Genomic DNA, 23,429 nt, shown 5'->3' on the forward strand with positions numbered 1-23,429 from the left:
ATGTTTGCTATCACCAATAAGATTAAAACTTGTCATTGACAACAACAATGCTCATCTTCGAGAATTGTGCCAACACCCACCATTGACAAAGATATCAAAATTTGTCGTTGTTAATAAGGCCACCGCCATTTGTTGTTGTTAGAAATCATAAAAAGACTACAAATGTATAAATTGATTATGGTAGAAAAAGCTTGCCTATATATCTATGAAAAAGATAGCAATAAAAGAGAATATTCTCAATAATGAAGATATTTAACAATAACAACTATCATAGATTCATATTATAAATATTTAATTCATGTGACAAAAAAATATGATAAGTTCACCTTCAAACTAAAGGCACCATATGTCAACTATTTTGGAAAAAGAATTAGAAATCAGTAATCATGGAGTGGCTGATAGTTGGTAATTTTCTTGAGGCAACAAATGGAGAAGCATGAGATCGATGAGATCATAGTTGAAGCAAAAGCATGGTGAAGGTTCTAAGTGGTCAACTCCATGATCATGATCGATGAACCAAACAATGATGATTATGGCAATGGAAACCATGTAAGATTGGTGTATAACGATAGGGATGGCAAGTTAGGAGGCAAAGAAGAGGGCATTAATGATAAAAGAATTCAGTGAGAGGAGGAATTTTTATAGGGTGTTGAGAGGATAGGAGAGATGGTAGAGTAAGGAAGGGAGGATCGGCCATCCATGGAGGTTAGGGCAAGGAAGGCGAAGAAGTGCATGTAAGCTTTGAAGAAACATGTAAAGATGTAGAAATAGAGGATTACAAGGAGTAAGGAAATGGTGGCAATGAAGGCCATGAAGTTTGTAGCACAATGGGGGGGTGGGGGGGATGAGATTCTTGTTTTATTGAGGGATTAGAGGGAGATTAGAGGCAAACTAGAGAAGAGGAAGAATTTGTTAAAGATGGCTATGGGGAGAAACTAGAGACAAGGAGGACAATATGGAGCACGCAAATGGAGAATGGTGACATCATATTTGAAGAGTCAAGGTTAATTTGGTCCATTGTTGATAGTGTACGTTAGCATCACATTGTAGATGACAGTGATCAAAGAGAGATGAGTGGATAACCATAAGAAATAGATGACTTTATCTAGCTGGATTGATATGGTTGGTGAATAAAGAAAATAGATTGGTTGTCGACGTAGTGCATGTCATATAAATGATTCAAAATATATGAGAACAAAGACAAGCATTGGACCAAGGTTGTGATATCATGATATAAAGCACAAAAAGGGATACACATTTATTTTATTTTATTATGATGCTAATACAAGCTTTCCAAGATATATGCAATAGAACATAACAATAAAAGAGAATATCATCAATAACGAAAATATACTACAACAATAATTGATATAATTTTCTATTATAAATATTTAACCCATGAGATAATATAGAAATTATAACCGTTACTTAAAAAACTGATACTAAATACTCGGTGTTGTCAATAAAGTTGTTTCTCATTATCACTAATAAGGTTGACACCTCCATCTCCATTATCATTAACACATTGTCACTAAAATGGTCGACACATATCATCACTGAAAGATTGACGCATGCCATCAACACCAATGCCAATGTCCACAATCACTAATGAGATTGCCATCTGTCAATGTTGATGCTTACCATCAACACTAAGACCAACATACATCAACACTATCAACACATGTCATTTCCACCATCATCAATGCCTAACATCGCTGCCAAGTAGTGGCTGATCTACAGGAGGGGCCTTCGGGGTATGTGCGCTTACTAACCCATCCATGTATAGAAATAAAAGCTCATAACATTAATAAAAGCCCATTATTATTTATTGTAGAATAAGCTTTTTAAAATGTTATAATGTTATTTTTATAAAATTATTACCTAAAAATTTAAAGTGAAATAGGATTATCATATATTTTTTTAGAAGACAACTAATATAATATGATATATAGAATTTAATAATTTATTAAAAAATATTAACATTCTTCAAAAATCAAAATATTATTTTACAATGCTCTATTAAATAGAATGTCAAAAGAAATCACTTGAAAAAATTAATAGTACTTTCAAAATCATTAATGTATGCCTTCACCAATAAAAATTTCTTGTTGTGTCATAACCGCCAAAGCTGATGTCTATCATCAATACCCACTTCCCAAGTTGTTGGTCTCCCTTCCTATAAGTTAACAACTTGACTAACATCCAAACATCTCTTGATATATGATTTTTGTAAATACTCAGCAAAATACTAGCAAATATGCATTTATAATTGCACTTTTATTACTCTTTTACTAAGTATCTATAAACACACAACAAATTTAAATGATTTTGGTTGTCCGATCTTCACACCACCCAAACAAACATAGCAAATCTCCCACAAAGCCAAAAAAAGGGAAATTTACAAACATACCACTTTATAACATCCTATTTACATATCTAACACTTACAAGTTTAATATTACATGCATACCATCCTATATTATGTTAATATCAAATATATCACTTATATTTCTTTCCTACTAATATATTTCATTTCTACCACTCATATTTGGTATGAAAATGAACTATGGGTGGTGTGTATGTAATATTAAAGTTTTAGATGTTAAATATGTAAATAGAATAGTATTAAGTGGTATGTATGTAAATCTCCAAAAAAAAAACATATATTTCTTGATTTTTTTTAGCGATTAAATATATAATAATATTTATCAGTCGTCATATCGAGTCCGCGAGGCACCGAACCCGTAATTTCGTTGTCAAAGCTGTCAGATGAATAACTAACGGACAATCAGACGGTCGTCGCTATCTTCGCGCAGGTGGACGGCACGAAGACGTCCGTTATGTGCTGTTTTCCAACTATTTAAATGGGGGATAGGCTTCATTTCTGCGGGATCTGGTGGTCGACGGTTCCGCGTAGATCTTCTCGCCGCTCGGATCCTACAAGCGCTGTCTCTGTTCCTCTCGTAAGCGCCTAATCTCCATATCTGAATCCATGGATCTTGCAAAATTGTTGTTCGGTTTCTTTGATTTTTTTCGCTTTATATTGGAATAGGGTTTCGATGTCTTGCATCGACTCATGTCTTGATCTGATCTGATTGTAGAGTTTTTTTGGTATTTTTGTTTTGATTATTGGAATCATGCACTGAATTTGCCTTTAAATGAGGGAGGGGTGATTTACGGGGGTAGATCTTTGTTTTTGCCGTTTGTTTTGTACTGTTATTTGACTTTTGGTTGACTGGTCTGGGGATTTACATCGTTTTTTTCTTATTAATTGTGGATCCGTTGGTCAAGAGGGTCCGTTGGGCCTTTCAGCATGTGATTTGACTTTGGATTTATCTATTTTCATTTTCAGGAGAATTTAGAACTGGAAAAGCTGAAACATGTGCTCGTTTTCTGATTATTGATCTCGACAATTTTATGATTAATGATGTATTTAATTTTATGATTTTTGGCTTCCGATTCTTCTGATATGTTTGTCGTGAGTATTGTCAATTAGAATTCTTTATTTTTGTGGTAGCGAGGATCTTTTGCATGCATTTTCTGTCAAACTTGGTATGGATATATGTTTTTGGATTTGGATTCTGCTTGTATCACTTGTATCCGGTGCATTGATTTTGCGTTTGTGGATCTCCAGCCTTTCAGTTATGTGATTTGTTTTTTATTGATTGGGGGCGGAGATTGGCTTCATAAGTTATGGATCCTTTGTTTAACTGGATTCATTGAAATATTTGGCTGAATTTACTGTGTTTCTTTTTTTCTTTTTATTATCATGTCAAGGGAATTTAGGGATTTGTTCTTTTTTTTTTTCTAATAAATGTTTGTAAGTTTTTTTTAATGATAAATGATGCATTTCTTTTTAGAGTTTTTGGTGGTTGTTTGTTCTGGTAAATTCATCGTGAACATGCAAAATGAGAATCCAGTATTGGTTGGTATGAATTTCTCTTGCTTGAGATGGGTGTCGCGTGCTTTGTTTATGTTTGGCCCATTAATTTAATGTTTGTGTTTCTCCGCCGGCCCATTCCATTTCTTTTACGCTGTGATTTGATTTTGATTGATCGTGGTTTTAGATTCACATCATAGTTTTTTTTTATGAGTTCTGGATCAATTGTATAGGTGGTTCCATTTCTTTTTTCCTTTATATATTTCTTTGACGAATATTTAGGGCACTCAAAACTCCATCATGTGCTTGTTTTCTGATTCATGTTCGTAACATTTTGGTGAGAAGCTATGCTTATCCTGTCTAAGATTTTTGTTGCTTCTTGTTCTGATAAGGTATTGTGGAATCAACTATTTATTACTTGTGATTACCTGATGTTTCCAAATGTTTGTCTGTTAATTGTAAATTGTGTAAAGTTAGTGTGGATTTCTGTTTTTGGATATGGATGCTGCTGGTATCACTTATGTCTGGCAAATTAGATTTCATAATGTGCTCATTTCTGATTAAATTTTGGTGTCCCTTTTTTTAATGATGAATTTCTCTTTTTTAGTATTAGGTTCTTTTGATCTATTAGGAATATTATTTGTAGGCTGTGTTAAGGAAGATTCTTTAATTGATATTGCTTTATTTGCGTGACTATCACGTTAATAATTGTGTTAACTTAGTGTTAATTTTTTGCAGTTGTGAAGATGGGGCTGTCTTTCACCAAACTCTTTAGTCGGCTTTTTGCCAAGAAGGAGATGCGTATTCTTATGGTTGGTCTTGATGCTGCTGGTAAGACCACCATTTTGTATAAACTGAAGCTTGGAGAGATTGTGACAACCATCCCAACCATTGGTAAGTCTTGTTTTTGATATGTTCCTGTCGGGTATACGAAATTCACTCTATGAATGCTCAAATAATACATCAGTTTTGAACTTGGATTGCATTTTTGTTTGAACAACCTACTGAGATGGGCCAACCATCTATTATCCTTAAATTGGGATGGCCCTTTATCTGGTTGAGCTCATATATATATATATATATATATATATATATATATATGGTTGTATAAATTTACATGTCCATGACTTCCACATTCTTGTAGCATGTTTGTATGCACGCATTCACACGCTTCTATGGTCTGCAATTGACTCAACAGGTAGAAACTTTACTGAAATGAATCATTCATGGCTTCTACTGAGCTTGAAAATGAAAAATTAATGAGCCAATCTTGGATTGAATTGAGATTGATTCAAAAGCTTTAGTAGCTAGACCTAGCTTTGGTTGATTTTACATGTTTTAATCGGATCTTGAACCATTGTTAGATTTTCCCAAGTTTACATTATTTATTAGATATATTTTGGATCATGCCGACTTCAATCATGTCTTAGTGTTTGATCTATTAGGGTGTTTTGACCTTGGATCTTTCACAACCTTAATTTCTATTAGTAAGGTTGTTTTATATTTTATATTTGATTTTAAGTTTTTTAGTTTTTTGGGTTATAAAAAACTTTTACAAATGGAAAATTTTAAAATTCATCTAGCTTTGTCGGCATGCTGTTGTTATTTGTGGCGGTGTAGTGGAAAAGAAAGAAAAATATAGAAAAGCATTTCAATGGTGGGAAAAAGTACAGTTTGAGATAATAGACTTATCAAGGTTGATGCAATCCTAGTATTTGTCCTGTTGTCGCCATAATTCTTTAGTTGGCCTATATTGCCAGAAGCAATATTATAAATTCCCTAGCCAATGAATAACCAAAATGTGATCCAATGTTAGTTGAGTTTCTGGAATTTATTTGAAACTTACTAGTTCGTAATAGGAACAACCTATGATTTTGCATTGATCTAAATTAAGACTGTTGATTGCTTCTTGAATATGGGTCAAAGATAACTGAAGCCGGGGAAAGTCAAAAGTGTTGTTAGGATGAGAATGGGAAACTGCATTCTTTAATGAAGCAGAAGAAGAGAAAACTTTACTATCCCTTTTGGAAAATTGAAAATTAGCAAATAACAGTGTAATCCCTGCTCTACCCCTTAGCAGTTTTGTAACAAACTCTGCTAGACAAAAGGATGTCTGGAAAGTTCTTTTTGAGGATGAACTTACCAAACTAAATTAAATAACGAACTAGAGAAAGGAATACGATGATAAAGCATTAAGATTTTGCATAATTAAAATAGGTTGGAAAATAGGTCGGCTGCAAAATTTTATTGGGTACTGGGTTGTTGCATCATCTCCCCTATCATTTGAAGAACACAACTCTGAGTTAAATTCAACAAATATGGCCAGCTTGAATGGATGATACTAAATGATGTCTCAAACATTGAAAGTCTTGGAGATCATAAATGGTGAAGCAAGTATATAATATATGCATTGTCGTCAATATTCTTCCTTGTTGCGAATGGACCAATTTTTTTAGCTTGAAGTTTGTGATATGTACTAGAAGGATATCTGTATTTGCTGAGATGAATTCAGTTACCATTTTGCATCATTCATTGGATTAAAGTCTTTTCCTCGCTTTTTTGATGGGGTTATTTTACTTGCTGAGATAATTGTTATGCGTTTCCATGTGCTGACTTTATGGTAAGTGGTAACTTGACCAAATCAACTACAAAGTTTGGTATCTTGGTGTAGGAATGGAGAACTGCAACCGTTTCTGTTAATCAGTGATAATATTATTGAAGGTGAATTTAACTTGAGCCAATGCTTGATCCCATATGTTTGTTTCAGCCTGCCCCTATGATGCTATATTCATGGTACCTAAAGTATGGCTGACTCGTTTAGGGGCAGTATGCTCTGCTAAGTGTCATAAATTTCTTCTACAATACTTGCCATAAGTGACTCCAAACTTAACGTTGTGATTAGAGTTGATGGCCTTTGGGTATCTCATGCATCAAGCAAACTCTTGAAGGAGATAATGTACCATATTTATGTCGTCGGCTATCTTCCAACTTGGTATGAAAAAGTCAATTTTGAGAACTGGTTAACAATGACAAAACGAACTTTCATTCATTGTGCTATCTTTAACCCTAATATAATATTCATGCTAATTTCTCCGAATATATTACTTGTTAGAGGCAATGGAGTATAAAGATCAGTATTTTGATCTTGTGCTTTGTTGTTCGACATATTCTGCATATTAGCATGAAGTAGTGGTGCAATAAAAAAAATTACATTAGTATTGCAAACTAAGGGCCTTCCTTATCATAAACATAGACAAAAACATATATAATATAACAATAATATAACACAACACCTTACAACTTATATTAATTAAGATAATAAAGATACAGATTGGGCAGGAATCGTGGATAGAGAAGAAGAGGTAGAAAGTCGAGACGAAATAGTAGAGGGGAAGAGAAAAGGAGGCTAGCTCGCAAGCTAAAACAAACCCGCAAGTTTTATATTCCAAAGATCATCACATGTCTCTCTTCTTTTTGTAGAAAAAACAACTCCTTATATAGAAAAATGATCCAACAACCACATAAATGTGCCATCCAAAGTAACCAATAGAAGCCTCACAGTTAGCTCATTTAATGAGTTAATGCACCTAGAATAGGAAAACAACAACAGGAAAAAAGGGGGGCAGCACCTTGGAAAAATAGCCAGCATAGTAAAAAAACTGCATGAAGAACATGAACAACAACAAAATCTGCATGGAGAACATGAATAGCCAACAAAATCTACATAGAGAACATGAACAGCCAATCGAAATCCTTGAGAAACTAAAAAGCCAACATAGTGAATCCAAATATTGCCTATGGAACACTTCAAAATTGCCTAGAGGACTCGAACAGCCATTCGAAATTAAATACCCATATTGCCAACAACGAAGCAAAAGAAAATATAAAATTATCAAGTTTTGACTACATCAATTCTCCCATGGTGGAGAATTCTCAACTCGTGATGACATCGTCTCAAAATTTTGAAGATGCGGCATTTTCGATTATAGATCTTCCTCTTGAATTGGAACTTAGGCCCGATGACTGTTTTGACTTTCTTTTTGTTTAATTTTTAAAGAGAAAGAAAGGCTCATCCGACAACCTAATTCTCTGATACCAAATTGGTGCAACCTAAAAAATTACATTATGATTGCAAAGTAAGAGTATGTACCTGGTATGTGAATATATGGAGTGTAATTTTAAAGAAAGAAAGATATTTGCAAGAGGATGTACCTTGGTGTATCATTTTTGTTGATGATATTCTTCTTGTTGATAAGACTAGAGAGGGAGTTGAAGGTTAACTTGAATTATGGAGGTCAACCTTAGAGTCTAAAGGCTTTCACTTGAGTAGATCTAAAATTGAATATAGGGAGTGTAATTTTAGTAGCAATAGACCTAGTGAGGGGATTGTGACTTTGGGCGATCAAGTTATTAATAAGAGTATACATTTTATATATCTTGGATCTATTGTTCAAAGTGATGTTGAAATAGATGGGGATATTATTAGCAGAATTCAAGTTGGTTGGTTGAAGTGGAGGAATGCATCGGGCTTTGTTGTGCGATAGAAAAGTCTTCCTCAAACTTAAGGGAAAATTCTATAAGATGGTGGTGAGACGTGCAATGCTTTATGGTGCTGAATGTTGGCCGTTTAAAGAGAAGCATAATACTAAGTTAAGTGTTGCAGAGATGAGGATGCTTAGGTGGATGAGTGGCTTTACCCTTGAGATAGGATACGAAATGAGCATATACGTGAAAATGTTGGAGTAGCTCCAGTGGAAGCTAAGATTAGAGAGAGTCGCCTTAGATGGTTTGGTCACATTAAACAGAGGCCTTCTGATGACCCGATTATGAAAGTTGAGGTATTAGATTTGAATTATGTTAAGAAAAGTAGATGTAGACCTAAAAAGACTTGGTTAGAAAATATTAAAAATGATCCTTTTTTTATTAGATTTAAATGAGAATTTGACTTTTAACAGGGCACAATGGCGAAAAAGGATTCATGTAGCCGACCTCACGTAGTGGGACAAATGCTTGATGATGTTGTTGTTGTTGTATGATTGCAAATTAAGAGTCTTCCTTACCATAAAAATAGACAAACACATATAATATAACAATACAATAACAAAACACCTTACAACTTATATTAATTAAGAGAAGAAAGATACACATGGTGTGGGAACTATGGATAGAGAATAAAAGGTACAAAACTGAGAGGAAAATAATAGAGAAGGGGAAAGGAGGCTATCTTGCAAGCTAGAACAAACCCGCGGGTTTTACATTCCAAAAATCATCGCATATCTCTCTTCTTTTTGCAGAAAAAACAGTTTCTTATATAGGAGGAAAATGACCCAACAACCACATAAATGTGCCATCCAAAGTAACCAATAGAAGTCTCACAAGTTAGCACATTTAATGAGGAGTTAATGTACCTAGAATGAGAAAACAACAGTAGAAAAAAAAGGGGTAGCACCTTGGGAAAAACAGCCAGCATAGAGAAACAAAACTGCATGGAGAACATGAACATCCTACAAAATCTGCATGGAGAACATGAACAGCCAACAAAATTTGCATCGAGAACATGAACAACCAATCGAAATCCTTGAGAAACCAAAAGCCAACAAAGGTAATCAAAATATTGCCTAGGGAACACTCTTCAAAATTGCCTAGATGACTCCAACAACCATCCGAAATTAAATAACCCATATTGCCAACAAGGAAGCAAAAGAAAATATAAAATTATCAAGCCTTGCCTGCATCAAGTAGGCTATGTCACTCTGCATTCAAGGGGAATATAAATGATTTTATTTATCTATTTTGGTCGTATCACGCCCCATTTGTGATGATGCTAGGCACATCTTAATCTAAATCGCATATTATGATTTGACAAATTGATATCTTAGGAATGTATAAATGTTTTACTTTGAATTAAAAACCTTGTTGTATACGAAAAGCATTAGTATTTGTGCTTAAGACACTTCGACCATATCCCATTGAAGTCTGCATTGTTGACATATAATTCTTTTAGCGCATCAAACCCTATGAGTTTGTAACTTTGGCCTCAATGTTGAAAAGGAGTGTGGCTCACCTGCTCAAGGTGCCAGTCGCTTATTTCAATTGACTTGCGTTGTATTGGAGTTCATATATTTGAGAACTTGATGATTGCTATTCAAAATAAACTCCTCTTGTATGTGATAATGTTTCCAGTGTTGCACCCTCGTAATTATCTGTAGCTTTTGCTCATATGTCACTCTGCATTCAAGGGCAGTAGAAGTAATTTTATGTAATTGTTTTGGTCTTAGCACACCCCAATATATGATTTTCCACATTGATGTCATAGAAATGTTTAAATGATTTACTTTTAATTAAAAACCTTGTTTTATATGAAAAGCTTCAGTATTTGTGCCTTAGACACTTTGACCATATGCAGTTGAAGTTTTCATTGTCAACATATAATTCCTTTAGAGCTTCAAACCCCACGAGGTCAGCCTCAATGTTAAAAAGGAGCGTGGCACCTGCTCAAGGTGCCCGTCACTTATTTCAAATGACCTACATGGTCTTTGAAGATCAGGTGAATTTTTTAAGAAAGATAATCTATCAGGCTTGCATACGAGCGAAATTTTTTATTTTTGGAGTTCATATATTTGAGAGTTGATAATTTCTATTCAAAATAAACTCATTTTGTGAGATTATGTTTCCAGTGTTGCATAGCCCTCATAATCGCCCCTTAGCAGTTTTGTAGCAAACTCTGCTAACAAGACGACAGCTGCAAAGTTCTTTTTGAAAAAAATGACATAATTAACTAGAGAAATGAACATAATGATTGAGGAGTTGAGCAGAAAGGAACAGAGTAATTGTGGGTTATGCATTTGCGTAATCAAAATAGGTGGGTGGCTGCATTGTATCTGGTAGTGCGCTTCTGTATCAATGTACTTCTGACAAATGTGAAATATCTACATAGATATGTTATGAACTCCAAAGAATATTTGATTAATCCATGTATGTAGTAAAGGATCATAGTTAGCTTGGAGCATAAGAGTAAAAGCTTACTGATTTTCATTACTGTCGCCTAGTGATCACTTCATGCATTTTCCCTGAAGGAAGATTACCGAAACTTCTTGAACTTGGATCCTAAATAAGAACACGTGTTGTTGGAGTTCATTTGACGTTAACAGCTCTTAATAAAACAAATTATGGTTTTAAAAATGACTAGTTTAAAGCAATATTGATGGCATATGAACTGGGACCAAAGTAAATCGGTGAAACTTGGGAAATATGGATGGATGGGTGATGTGCTTTATAAAGTTATTTGACTAAAGAACATACATAGTCAAAGGTCATAGTGAGCCAAGATATCTAGCCGATGAAAAGTTAAAAATTTTGATAAAAGGTGATGGATAGCTTTAAGTCTATACTCAGCGAAAACGTTATGGAAGTAAATAAATGCTCCGAGAAAAATTAATTTAATTTTATCATTTGGCAGTTAATTGGTTGTTTTTTTTTGTTAGTTATTGGGGCATGTTTATGATGATGGCTTATGAGAACAAATTGTGTTCTCTATTAATTTGATTCTGTAGTATTAAGTTGATTTGTTTGGTTTGGTGTGGGATCAGGCTGGTTCGATTCTTAATTATTCTAAAGTTTGAATGCTGTTGTTCAAGTTCTGATTTATTGCCTTGGTTCTTCTGTACATGGTATTTGATTTACCCAAACGTAAAGAGATATATTTTGACTAGTGGTTACACATGCGAAACTTTTCATAGATGGACTTCATTGGCATATGAGTTTTGGCGAGATTATCTAACATGTGCGGTTTTATTTATGATAATTATTATTTTTGCTTCTAAAGGCTGTTATTTTGGATAAATGGGTCGAGAAGATGAAGCTTTGTTGTCTCTATAAAACCTAGAATTGAATGTGGCTTTACTATTTGGAATAAGTGCATAAAGTTCTCTTTGCAATTAAGATCTGAGTCTTGGATTTTAATGGAAATGAACTAAACTGTTGTTATGCCAACTATAAATGGATTATTGAGGCATGTGATCAAAGTTTTTTATTTAATAAAAGTTTAGATTATAGTTTTCAATTGCGGGTGTATAAATTGGATGAAAATTTCCTTGGATTGTGGAACAAGTGCGATTGTGTAATTTTGGAGGAAATCATCTTCTTCTGAGAAGCATAGAATAAAGTTTCAAGAGAAGTGCTCTAGAGAGTTCTAGAAAAGAAATAATTTAATAATGCTTCTATTCAATTCATTAAGGATATGTATCCATGAGTTATCTGTGTTCAAACACAAGTTAGTTTGATCAAGTATTTTTCTATTTCAGTTTGATCACATCAAGGATCAAAAGCCCTAACTTTTTTTGCTTTAGTCTTGGATGTTCTTACTATAAAATTTGCAAGAGGATGTACTCTGGTGTATGATTTTTGCTAATGATATTTTTCTTATCGATAGGATTAGAGAGGGAGTTGAAGGAAAACTTGAAATATGGATTTCTACCTTAGTAAAGGTTTTCGTTTGAGTAGATCTAAAATCGAATACATTGAGAATTTGATTTTAGTAGTAATAGATCCAATGGGGTGATTGTGACTTTGGACGATCAAGTTATTAAAAAGAGTAGTACATATTTTAGATTTCACAAATATATGGCTCAAAGTGATGGTGAAATAGATTGGGATATTATTAGTAGAATTAAAGTTGGATGGTTGAAGTGGAGGAATGCGTCGGGCTTATTGTGTGACAAAAAAGTACCCTTTAAACTTAAGGGAAAATTCTATAAGATTGTGGTGATGCCTGCAATGCTTTATGGCGCAGAATGTTAGCCAGCAAAAGAGAAGCATAAATTTAAGTGTAGTGTTGCAGAGATGAGGATGCTCAGGTGAATGTGTGGCTTCACTCTTAAAGACAATGCAAAATGAGTATATACATGAAAAGGTTGGAGTAGCTCCAGCGGCATATACGATTAGAGAGAGTCGCCCTAGATGGTCATCTCTTGATACCAATGCTAGTTATTTGAACCCAACAGCCTAAATTGGATATGGATCAGACAATAATATTAACTAGATCAGTTTTTTCTTTATAAAAGGACTTTGACTCAAGCGGTGTACTCTTTGATTTCTAATTTAGAGATCTCAAACAATAATTTTAACAGATGCAATTATATTAAAAATTTTCATATCAATGTACATTTTAATATTCATAATTGATCTTTTTCCAACCGCATATTTGCACTAGCGTTGAGCCCACTTAATGAAATTATGGGATAGATTTAAATTTTAAAAATAAATGTAGACCAGATTGATAGACCTGCCTGGAACCATCTGTTACGCAAGACTTATGAAACATATTACATCAGGTTGACATCCATAGAAGTGTGATTATTGAAAGTAAGGATGCTGTTAATTGCTTCATGTCTAAGAGCTCCTAATCTGTTAAATCCTTAACCAGAATATTGATCTGACCCATGATTTTTACTTGTTTAGGATTTAACGTGGAAACTGTGGAATACAAGAATATCAGCTTCACTGTTTGGGATGTTGGTGGTCAAGACAAGGTGTGCTATAACTAATATGGTCCTTGTACCTTTTTTGTTGCGGTTGGGAGAGTGAATGTTATTGATTTTATGATTTTATAGGCTTAAAAGTCAACTGGAATGTGAATAATATATTTGTTAAAATATTTAACCATTAAATTTAAATGAAGTTTTTTTTTTTTTTCGATTTTGTTTTGTTATTAGATCCGTCCTTTGTGGAGACACTATTTCCAGAACACGCAGGGCCTCATCTTCGTGGTAGACAGCAATGACAGAGACCGTGTTGTTGAGGCAAGAGATGAGCTTCACAGGATGCTTAATGAGGTAATTAAGTTCCCAATGTAATCAGTTTAATAAACTTAAGAAAAAAAAAACGTTTATATTTTAAGACAAATATACCTTTTTTTTTATTTTGTAGGATGAACTGAGAGATGCAGTGCTGCTTGTCTTTGCAAACAAACAAGACCTTCCGAATGCAATGAATGCTGCAGAGATCACCGATAAGCTTGGCCTCCATTCTCTTCGTCAACGCCATTGGTATTATTCCCTCTCTTTTTTCCCCCTCTTTTGTCTCTTTCAAATGAAAAATTATTCTGTGCCGACACCGGATGCCATATGGAGTCGAAACAGAGCATGTCACATCATCCTTTTGTTGTGTACCACGGCTGTGTATTGTTGTGTACCGGGTGACATGGCGTGTTCTGGTTCGCCTCCGGACAGTCCGGTGTCCGCACAAAATAATCTCCTTTCGGATGTGTTTAATTCTTGGATAAGTTTGGTTCTTTGTACGTCTTTTTTTTTTCTTCTTTTTGGAATTGGAGTGTTGGAGATACTGATTATTATATTGGCCCGCGCTTATCAGGTATATCCAGAGCACCTGTGCCACCTCAGGAGAAGGTTTGTACGAGGGATTGGATTGGCTCTCAAACAACATCGCTAACAAGGTTCAAATTCATCAGCACGTCTTATTCGTATACTTTGTATTTGGGTTCTGAAAAAATGACCACTCATCTTTCCCCGTATTGTTCCTCCTGCAGGCGTAGAACTTCCTAGTGGTATTTCTGCATCAGAAGCCAAAATACAAGTACATGGAGGTTCAGCGTACTATCTAGACGAACATTTATATATATTTGCTTGTTGACCGCACTACTGCTGCCTTCCATAATTCTAGAATTTGTTATTGTTTAGGGGGATGTTATCTTGAAATTGCTTTAACGTTGCGCAACACTCATTTATTCCTGTTTTTTTTGTTCTACGCAAATGCTTTTGCTTCTTTGCTTTATTCTACGTCTTTTGTAATGGATCAAATTGAAATTTCTTCGTTGCATTATAAATTCTCCAGTGAATTAGCAAATATAAATTTATAGACACTTTAAAAGCACAAAAGTGAAACTTGTTGTAATGCAAGTGCAAAGAAATTGAAAGATATGTCAAAATAGACAGAATGACACGAATGAATTACAGTCATAAAGAATAAAGAAAAACCCACCTAAAAATAGATGTACTGCCAGAGAATCAGAGTCGACTTCTCTTTCTTCCCTGCTTTTTTTCCCTTGAGGAAAAGATAAAAACATGAGAGAAGGCCCAGAGAGGCTTATTCTTGGATTGGAGAGGGAGAGGGAGACGAAGAAGAGGGTATATTTTGGAGAAAGAGGAGAAGGTCGAAGACGATGAGAAAGTAGAGGAATCTGATTCGTCTTCTACTAGATCATAGAATAATATTTAATTTGTTATTAGAGCTTTTTTATTTAAATTAGGAAATAATTAACTTTTTTTAATGCTATCTTTTTGAATTTGAATTACATGATCGGATATAATTAAAATTAAAATTTGTAACCTCTATTTGCGAGAATAGAATTAAGACTATATTTTAGCTCAATTATCACGAACTGAAATCAAGCAATCCTCAAAATTCTCATGATTCTACATCTCCCCTCCCCTCTCCTAGGGGTGTTAATAAATGATCCGATCCGTCAACTTAAATCAAACTTGATCCGAAAAATTTGGGTAATTATAAAATATATGGTTTGAATTTTTCATCCTGTTTATTAAATTGGTTTGGTTTAAGTTAACCCACGAAGTCATTTTTAACCTGAAAATAAAATATTTAATATATTATTTCTTAAATATTTTTTACTTGTAGGTATAATTTTTTTTTTATTATCAAATAAGCTAAGCTTAATATTTAATACGTTATAAAAAAAATTAACAAAAACTAGTTTACGGGTTAGATTCAAGTCATTCAGTTTGCTAGCGGGTTGGATTCGAGTTGATATTTTTGGCTTGTTTATTAAACAAATCGGCTTCAAGTTGATTATATGCGGGTCGAGTTTAGGTCATTTGACTTGCTAGCAAGTCAGGTTTGATTGGATTCAAGTCGTGTCAATTTTAGGTCATACTCAAACCCAATCCATCAACCCCCTACCCTCACCTTTGTCCTAACCATCAATTCTCGCTCCTAATAAAAAATTCCAAGTTTTCATCTCTCTCATGAATTTCCCTCTCTTAATAAAGACTCCAATCATGAGCCTTCTCTCATGGGAAATCCCAATTTTAAATTCACCATTTAATGTCTCCTTAAACCTAGCACCTGTCTCCCCAAATGCTCCTTCAAACACCTCTCCTGTAAAGAAAAGTAAAAATTATAATCAAGGCCCCCCACCAAAAATTATGGTGCCACTCACCCATACATTTAAGGAATCACTCATTCAAAGGGAATCAATCACCTATGACATTAAAGAGTAACGCACTCAAAGAAGAGGAACCTCTGCATTATCATCCATCATCATCATATATCACTAGCCTTATCTTAACCATTTCAGATGTCAATCGGACAATTTTGAGCAATGTCACGCTTATATTTCATTATTTTCTTCATTTGCCCAAGGCGAGCGCGATGGGCGTCTCTTTGGTAATTTTGGTGTAATGAATGTGCCTATGAGGTTGATATTGCAAATAGACAACTTCTCGGGTGATTTTGTACAATGTTAAGGTATGTCGTACCTACCTCGCGTGGTGTCACATCAGTTGACCATTGTACTCATCAAACATCCAAGCATTTGCCATTGAATACCTTTTTAGGTGTCAACACAATAAGGAATAAAAAATCAGAATATGTATCCCCCAGCAACAAGATCAGACACAAGCCATTTTAATTGTTGTTGTGCTTTAAGCAGATCATTCAAGTAAATGTAAAACAAAAAAGAAGAAAAGCTAATAAAACTTCCTCTAAGAACAAAAGCTCCGAGTAAAAACTTAGCTTGCTAACAAAGTGATAATTTGGAAGAAATTTTAACAAATAAGTGGAACGACCGATAATAGGTGTTTTCTTGAGACGCTATGCTGTGAAGTGCTGCGACGCCAAGCTCTTAGATTTACTTGGGTTTGAGTGAGTGTTGAGGTGTTGAGCGCTGAGGTAACAGAAAACATTTCGCAAATAGGGTTGCATGGGTGGATAATATTTATCAATTCACTAACAAAGTGATAATTTGGAAGAAATTTTAACGAAAAAGTGGAACAACCGAGGGAAAGAGGGAATAATATTTGTTTTTTTTTTCATTTTTTTTTTTTTTTACTTCATTTAAAGCTAAGAATATTTTCATAAAAGGAAAAGGAAGAGATTTAAAAGAGAAGGGGAAGATATTTTGAGAAAGAAAATAAAAAATATTTTGGGATTTAAAAAATTTCATTCTTGTAAGTAAAATTCTTATCATATAATTTTTCTTAAATTTATTATTAAATCATATTTTTTTGAAAATTTATATTGTTTAATTTTAAGAATTTTAGAAAAAAAAAATGAAGGTGTAAGAGTTGAGTTCTTTAAGAATTCAACAAGAAAGAAAATTAAAGCTGAGATAAAAATTAATTAGATAAATATTTATGAAAATTTTGATAAAACTTGCTATATGTAAATTTATCTTATTATGTTCTCTTTAGGTTTTGACAAGAATCGAATATTTGAAATATTAAACTACATATTTATAGAATATCTCTTTATTGTAGTTTTCTATTTCTTTTTAAAAGAAACATACTATTTAAGTATTTAAGACTTATACTTTATTTTTAAAACTATTACATATGAAATAAGCAAATAAGTATACAAAAACAAATATAATAAAGAAATAATATGTAACCAAACTACAAATAAAGGAAAGAAAAATAAAGTTAGAAAGCATTACATATATATGATATTTATATACACGTATAAATGAATGATATAAGAATGAAAGAAAAACATATGATAAGAAAAGGAGAAAGAAAATATATGCATGCAAATTTACTGGAATTCACTCCCGTATTGTACTAGCTAGTGAAGCAACGTATTCATACACATTAAAATGAAAAAAATGGAAATATAAATGGAAATTATTGTACCTTAATTGGTACATTTAAACGATGCTCCTGTATAAATAAAAATGGTTATAAAAATGAATTGAACGTCAAAATTATTAATAGAAATGTTAAATAAAAATGAATAATTATGATTGAATGCAAAAATGACTTATGTGAGATTATAAGGTTTATAATACATAAAAGATGTATATATACCGATTTGATATTTGCCGTTGATATATCTATTTTACTGTTTTATAATTGACAATAATTATCTACTGATTTTACACTCTAAACTCAACCCATCTAATTAATATTTCATGTAAATCTCCAAAGAATTGGAAAATTACTGAAAGGGAGAAGTGCGCCTATAGAAGACGGCCAAAACGTAAGACTATTAGGCATCAATAAATAGGAATCGGGTAAAATAAAAACTACTAAGAAGGCCAGAGTGTAAAAGCTAACACTCCTAGAATAACTAATCCTTAGCAATTTTAAACAGACCCAAAAGGAAGCATACTGTAGTATCTAACCATTGAAAATAAGCAGTCTCTAATCATTGAAAATAAGAACACTTAAAACCTTACTAATTGGGAATTACGATAATTACTTTTCTTGATTTTCATTCTTAAACTACCTCTTCATGGCCGCCACCACCACCATATTAACCAACAATCCACTGATCATGTTAGGCAATGAAAGACAGTAAGTTTGCTTTCATCTTGTAAAACTTTGCTTTCCCATTTGGCGTGCGAGTGATCTATCATAGTGGTTCTTGAAGTCGTCGTTGAGCCTTGCGAAAGTTTACCACATCAACAAAAACTCAAAAAAAAAAATGCTTCCTTGTTCAGAAAGGTGAAATTATAACACGAATGATCTACAAATTATCAAATAAACGAAATCCACTAAACCATAGTCAGGGATTCTTTCAAACATAAAAGATGAAAGCAAACTTATTGTCTTTCATTGCCTAACATGCAAACCAAATCTAACCAAGAAAAACAAGCTTCTCTTTTGCAAAAAAATAATCCTCTATAAGGGCATCTCCAACGGAGAACTCCAAAATTTACGGCAAAATAACGCAGAACTCCAAAATGGCGTGATGCTGCTCCAATCGAACGCCATTTTAGGTGTTTTTTGGAAGTTAACGATCTTCTCCCTTTCGCGCATTTTATCGGTTGAGAGAGTAAAATGGCGTGGGTGAAGTTCACCTGCAAGAAAATGGCGGAAATTTTTGCGTTCGGTTGGAGCGACGGACGGACGGCATACGCTCGTTTGACGTTCGGTTGGAGATGCCCTAAGGATTCCCAAAATTAGTTAATGCCGTAATGTCCAAATAATTAATGAAACTATAAAAAAAAAATAACTAAAAGACTAATCTTTCTCAAGAAAAAAGCAGAAACTATCTAGATTCCCTAGGAAAACAAAAAACAAAAAAGAAATAACTTTCTCCTCTTCTCACCCAACAGACATGCAAGAGACACGTCTTTTTCTCAAGCAAACGCCATCTTCCTCTCTTGCAGTGAAGCTGTCATCTCACTAGCTGCTTGCGAGCCCATTGTTTGCCACCATGAGCCGAGCTCATCTCAAGTTCGGACTCCTGATTTGGTCAGCGAGTCTAGTTTGAGTTATGCATGACTCAAGCCCGAGTTTTGCATGACTCGAGCCCGAGTTATGCAAAACTCAAGCTCGACTTGACTCGTTTACACCTCTAAACGGATCTATATTTCATTTCACAAGATAATTTTCATAAATTAATTTTTTAGTACGTTTGATTTTCTTTAGGCTGGTGAATGAGTAATTATCATTTTTTAATGTATTAGTGATTAAACAGTGTTTCAATCATTGGACTCTTAGCTAGAGATAAATCTCTCTACTAATAACGTCACTATTCTTTCACAACTTTTTAAAAATTTAAGTTCACCTTTGATGTTGTTATAACAAAATGTTTCTACTATTTATTGATTATGCTCCAAAAAAAATCCACCAAAACTCTCTATTCGAAAAAATAAAAATCTTAGGAATTTTGTTTGTATGAATAGAGTCGCATCAAATTCCTAGTATGAATTAGGAAATGGCTCAAGCATCAAATGTTTATGCTTCATGTTGTTCATTTGTTGTAGTTTTTTTTTCCGGTTGAGAGCAAAAAATGACGTGAGTGAACAGTGCGACGCCAATATTGGCGTCGCACTGTTCACCTGCGATTAAATGGCGGAAATTTTAGTGTTCGGTTGGAGCGACGGAACGACTCCATACACTCGTTTAGCGTTCGGTTGGAGATGCCCTAAGTGATAAAAAAAGTATTGCTCATGTGTACTTCATTGCTTTTTCAACTCACCATCATTTACATTTATATCCTTGAAATTTAACAAGAGTCTTTCCTAGCTTTTGAATGGCTTCATAAGCCTAATCCTATAATGAGATAGCAAATCCTCTAATGATGTACAAGGCTTGTGCTTTATTATTATTATTTTCTTCTCCACTTTAGGATATCCCTCGATATGGACCATATCCTTCACTAGCCTGTTAAGCATCATCGATGACATCCTACCCATAGATATGCAAAAAAAAACCTAGCTTCTCAACTAGCGCATCAATATTTATCTAATTATTAAGCAACAAACCATCAATAATAAAGCAAAAACCTAGCTTCTAATCATCTTCTTTAGTATTGTACTCTATCAAGACCTTTTTAAGATCAACATTCTTGATATTCTTGTTTCCATTTATGCAATTTTCAATCAACCTTGAAATTTTAGTCATCTCTTCAAAGGGCTTTTGTTAATGACCAAAGAAAATTCAAAAAATTTGAATGTTGTATTTTTCACTCCAATGTTGACCAAAATAGATTAATCATTACTCTTTTCATCTTCAACATTCCTTGATAGATGTAAAAGGATTACGACCCTTGAGAATTGCATGTCAAGAAGAAGGAAGAGATACTTTAAGGGACATCACTTAAGCCTCTCAAAGAGATCATTTGCTTCAAGTTCACCATGTGGGTCTTCGAAAGGATACTACTGGCGAGGGTTAGGGTGTAAAGGGTATAATCGTATTATCCCGTATGACAAAACAATCATGGACCTTACACTCTGCACAAGTAAACCAATGGAACAGCATATAGAATTATACATACGATTATCCATGAAAAATAACGGTTGTCGCTTACACATTTTGATGGATAATAATTTTATATAACTCAATAGTCAAAGATTTTCTCTATTTGATACATCAACTTGAGTTGGATTTATGTGATGTGGACGTTGATTTCTCATGGGCGCAAGCCCTCGTTGTTAATTACATCTTAAATCTTGGCCTAAGAATACTCTAGATTATGGGTGTTATTTTATTCTCTTCTTAGTAGGGTTCCTAAATTCTTTTCCATCCAGAGGGAGGTAAACTCTTTTCTTCATCTTTGGTGAGGATTAGATTTTTTTAAAATGTAAAAATATTTGATTACAAATTTCGAGCTTAAAAACAACCTAAAGATTGACTTAATCTTTCAGAAGAAAAATTAGAAAAGACACTAAGGGGTGTATAATCTAAGCTTATGCTTGTATGGAGTGAGCTACTAGCTAACATCATAAAAAACATCAATCGCCTTATGAATGCATGTAAGATATGATAGCTCTAATTTTAGGGATTCAAGGATATTTAATCAAAAATGTATAATATGCAAGTGGATATAGCTAACATCATGAATGATGATGCATTAATCAAATGCATTAAAAAAAAAACTTTTATTCATTTATTTGAAAGTATAAATACAACCCATGATGATTTACAAGAAAATAAGGTGATAAGGCTCCACCACAATAAACTTGATTTTCTACTTTTATGATATATAAATTTAAATATACTTACTTATTATCTTCTTTAAGTTTTAATATTTTAGAATTTTATTAATTAAATTTTAGAGGGATTCATTTATTTAAGTTATTTTATTTTAGGTTTTAAAAAATCATTTTAATTAATGGCTTCAAAGTGTAAAAAACACTAACACGTGTCCTAAAGCTCATAATTGTAATACACCGATTCGATCTCAACCATTCTTTCATAAAGAATAGAATTATGTGTTTTAATCTTTAAGAGTTTTCAATGTAATACACCTTTATCTTCCTAAAAAGAGTCAAACACAAGGGTATATAACTATAATTTTTAAATATTTTATTACTAATTTATTAGTGATTATTTAGGTTGAATAGTGACTATCTTTATTAAACCAAGGTTATAAGGTTTATTTCATCCTCTTTGGAGCTAAGTTAATAACCTCGTAAGCCCAAATTACCTGCAATAATCATCTAAGTTAATTATGTTTGATTGTTTATTAAATTTTAAATTTATTAAGAGTTTATTCAATGCTTTATAATCCAATGCAATTGTGCCTTCTTTAAAGAGGTGAATACAATACACAAAAGTCTTTGATTTATTTAAAATTTATTAAAGACCCCCAAAATCCAATGCATATGCATCTTCCAAATGGAGTTGAATATGAAGCATAAGGATCTTCTTGTTATTTAAAATTGATTAAGGACCTTTTAAATTCAATGCTAATATACCTTCAAAAAGAGTCAAACATAAAGCATGAAAGATCTTGTAATTAATGGTTTAATATTTAATTAATTAATCTTCTTAATTAAATCAAGTTTAATTGAATTAATAATCAAATTTTAGTTCAAGTTAACTAAAATTTATTTATTTGAATTTTTAATAATTTACATTAGTTTTAATTAATTGTTACTTAAGTTTCTTGTTATGGCCCTATAGATGAGTTGTTATATGTTGGGGTGTCAATATTTGACACGATCCGAAAATTCGACCAAAAAATTTTGAGTTATGGTTAACTCGAACCCGAAACAGGTCAGGTTCGGGTTCAACAATTTGACCCGTTTCAAAAATCGGGTAGGATTTGGGTTGACACTTTGACCTGAAATTGACACGTGTTTTACTCGAAAATCCGTTTTTGACCCGGCAACCCGAGATTGACCCGTTTTTTATCCAAAAAGCATATATTGACCCATTTTTTGGACCCGAAAACTAACAATTTTTTTGTTGGCACCAAGTCTTTCGGGTAGTGTCGGGTTGACCCGAACCCGAAGCGGGTCGGGTTTGGGTCCGAAAAACCTACCCATTTACAAAAATGGGCCGGTTTCAGGTTGACACGAATGGTACCAATTTAGTTTCGAGTTCAACCCGAACCCAATCCCTTACCCAAAATTATCACCCCCTAGTTATATGTATTGGAAGTCCTTTTTCTTCTTCTGAGGGCAAATTAGTATGTCCATCAAGAGCCTATTATCTTTTTATATATGCGGGTCATGATATTTGCATTGCAAATCCATTCTTCTTGGCTGTTGGATTTGGGAAGAAGAAGTGAAGAAGGTTGCTGTGAGAAGGATGTGAGGGATTTAGTGTGAGGGATCTTCTTCGTTTGGTTCGACTGTAAGGAGCTCTCTCTTAGATAATTTCGACGTTCTAATCGCAACGGTGCAATCTATTTGGCAATCCAAAGCCATTTTGAGCACTTTAATAGCAGGACACACTACTTGAACATTGCTTGAGTCACTGATTGTGGTCTTTCTTTGTGTTTGTTAGTGCATCAGTAGATAATTAATTATAAGTCATATTTGATACTTTAATTTATTGTAACAAGTCATTTAATTTTTAAGAGTGGGATAACCAGATTTAGGAACACATAGAAGCCATCAA

General features: G+C 33.5%; 1 protein-coding gene across 1 annotated transcript; it reads left to right on the forward strand.

The window, feature by feature from the left end:
* Window positions 1–2,813: 2,813 nt before the first annotated feature.
* LOC110102761 (ADP-ribosylation factor) lies at window positions 2,814–14,715 on the forward strand. The gene is made up of 7 exons (XM_020831225.2): window positions 2,814–2,962; window positions 4,618–4,773; window positions 13,339–13,409; window positions 13,593–13,712; window positions 13,807–13,925; window positions 14,251–14,332; window positions 14,426–14,715. The coding sequence occupies exons 2-7, from the start codon at window positions 4,626–4,628 to the stop codon at window positions 14,429–14,431; spliced, it is 546 nt and encodes a 181-aa protein (XP_020686884.1). The 5' UTR covers window positions 2,814–2,962; window positions 4,618–4,625; the 3' UTR covers window positions 14,432–14,715.
* The last annotated feature ends 8,714 nt before the right edge of the window (window positions 14,716–23,429 follow it).

This window comes from Dendrobium catenatum, unplaced genomic scaffold, assembly GCF_001605985.2.
Source record: "Dendrobium catenatum unplaced genomic scaffold, ASM160598v2 fragScaff_scaffold_621, whole genome shotgun sequence".
Taxonomy (NCBI): Eukaryota; Viridiplantae; Streptophyta; class Magnoliopsida; order Asparagales; family Orchidaceae; genus Dendrobium; species Dendrobium catenatum.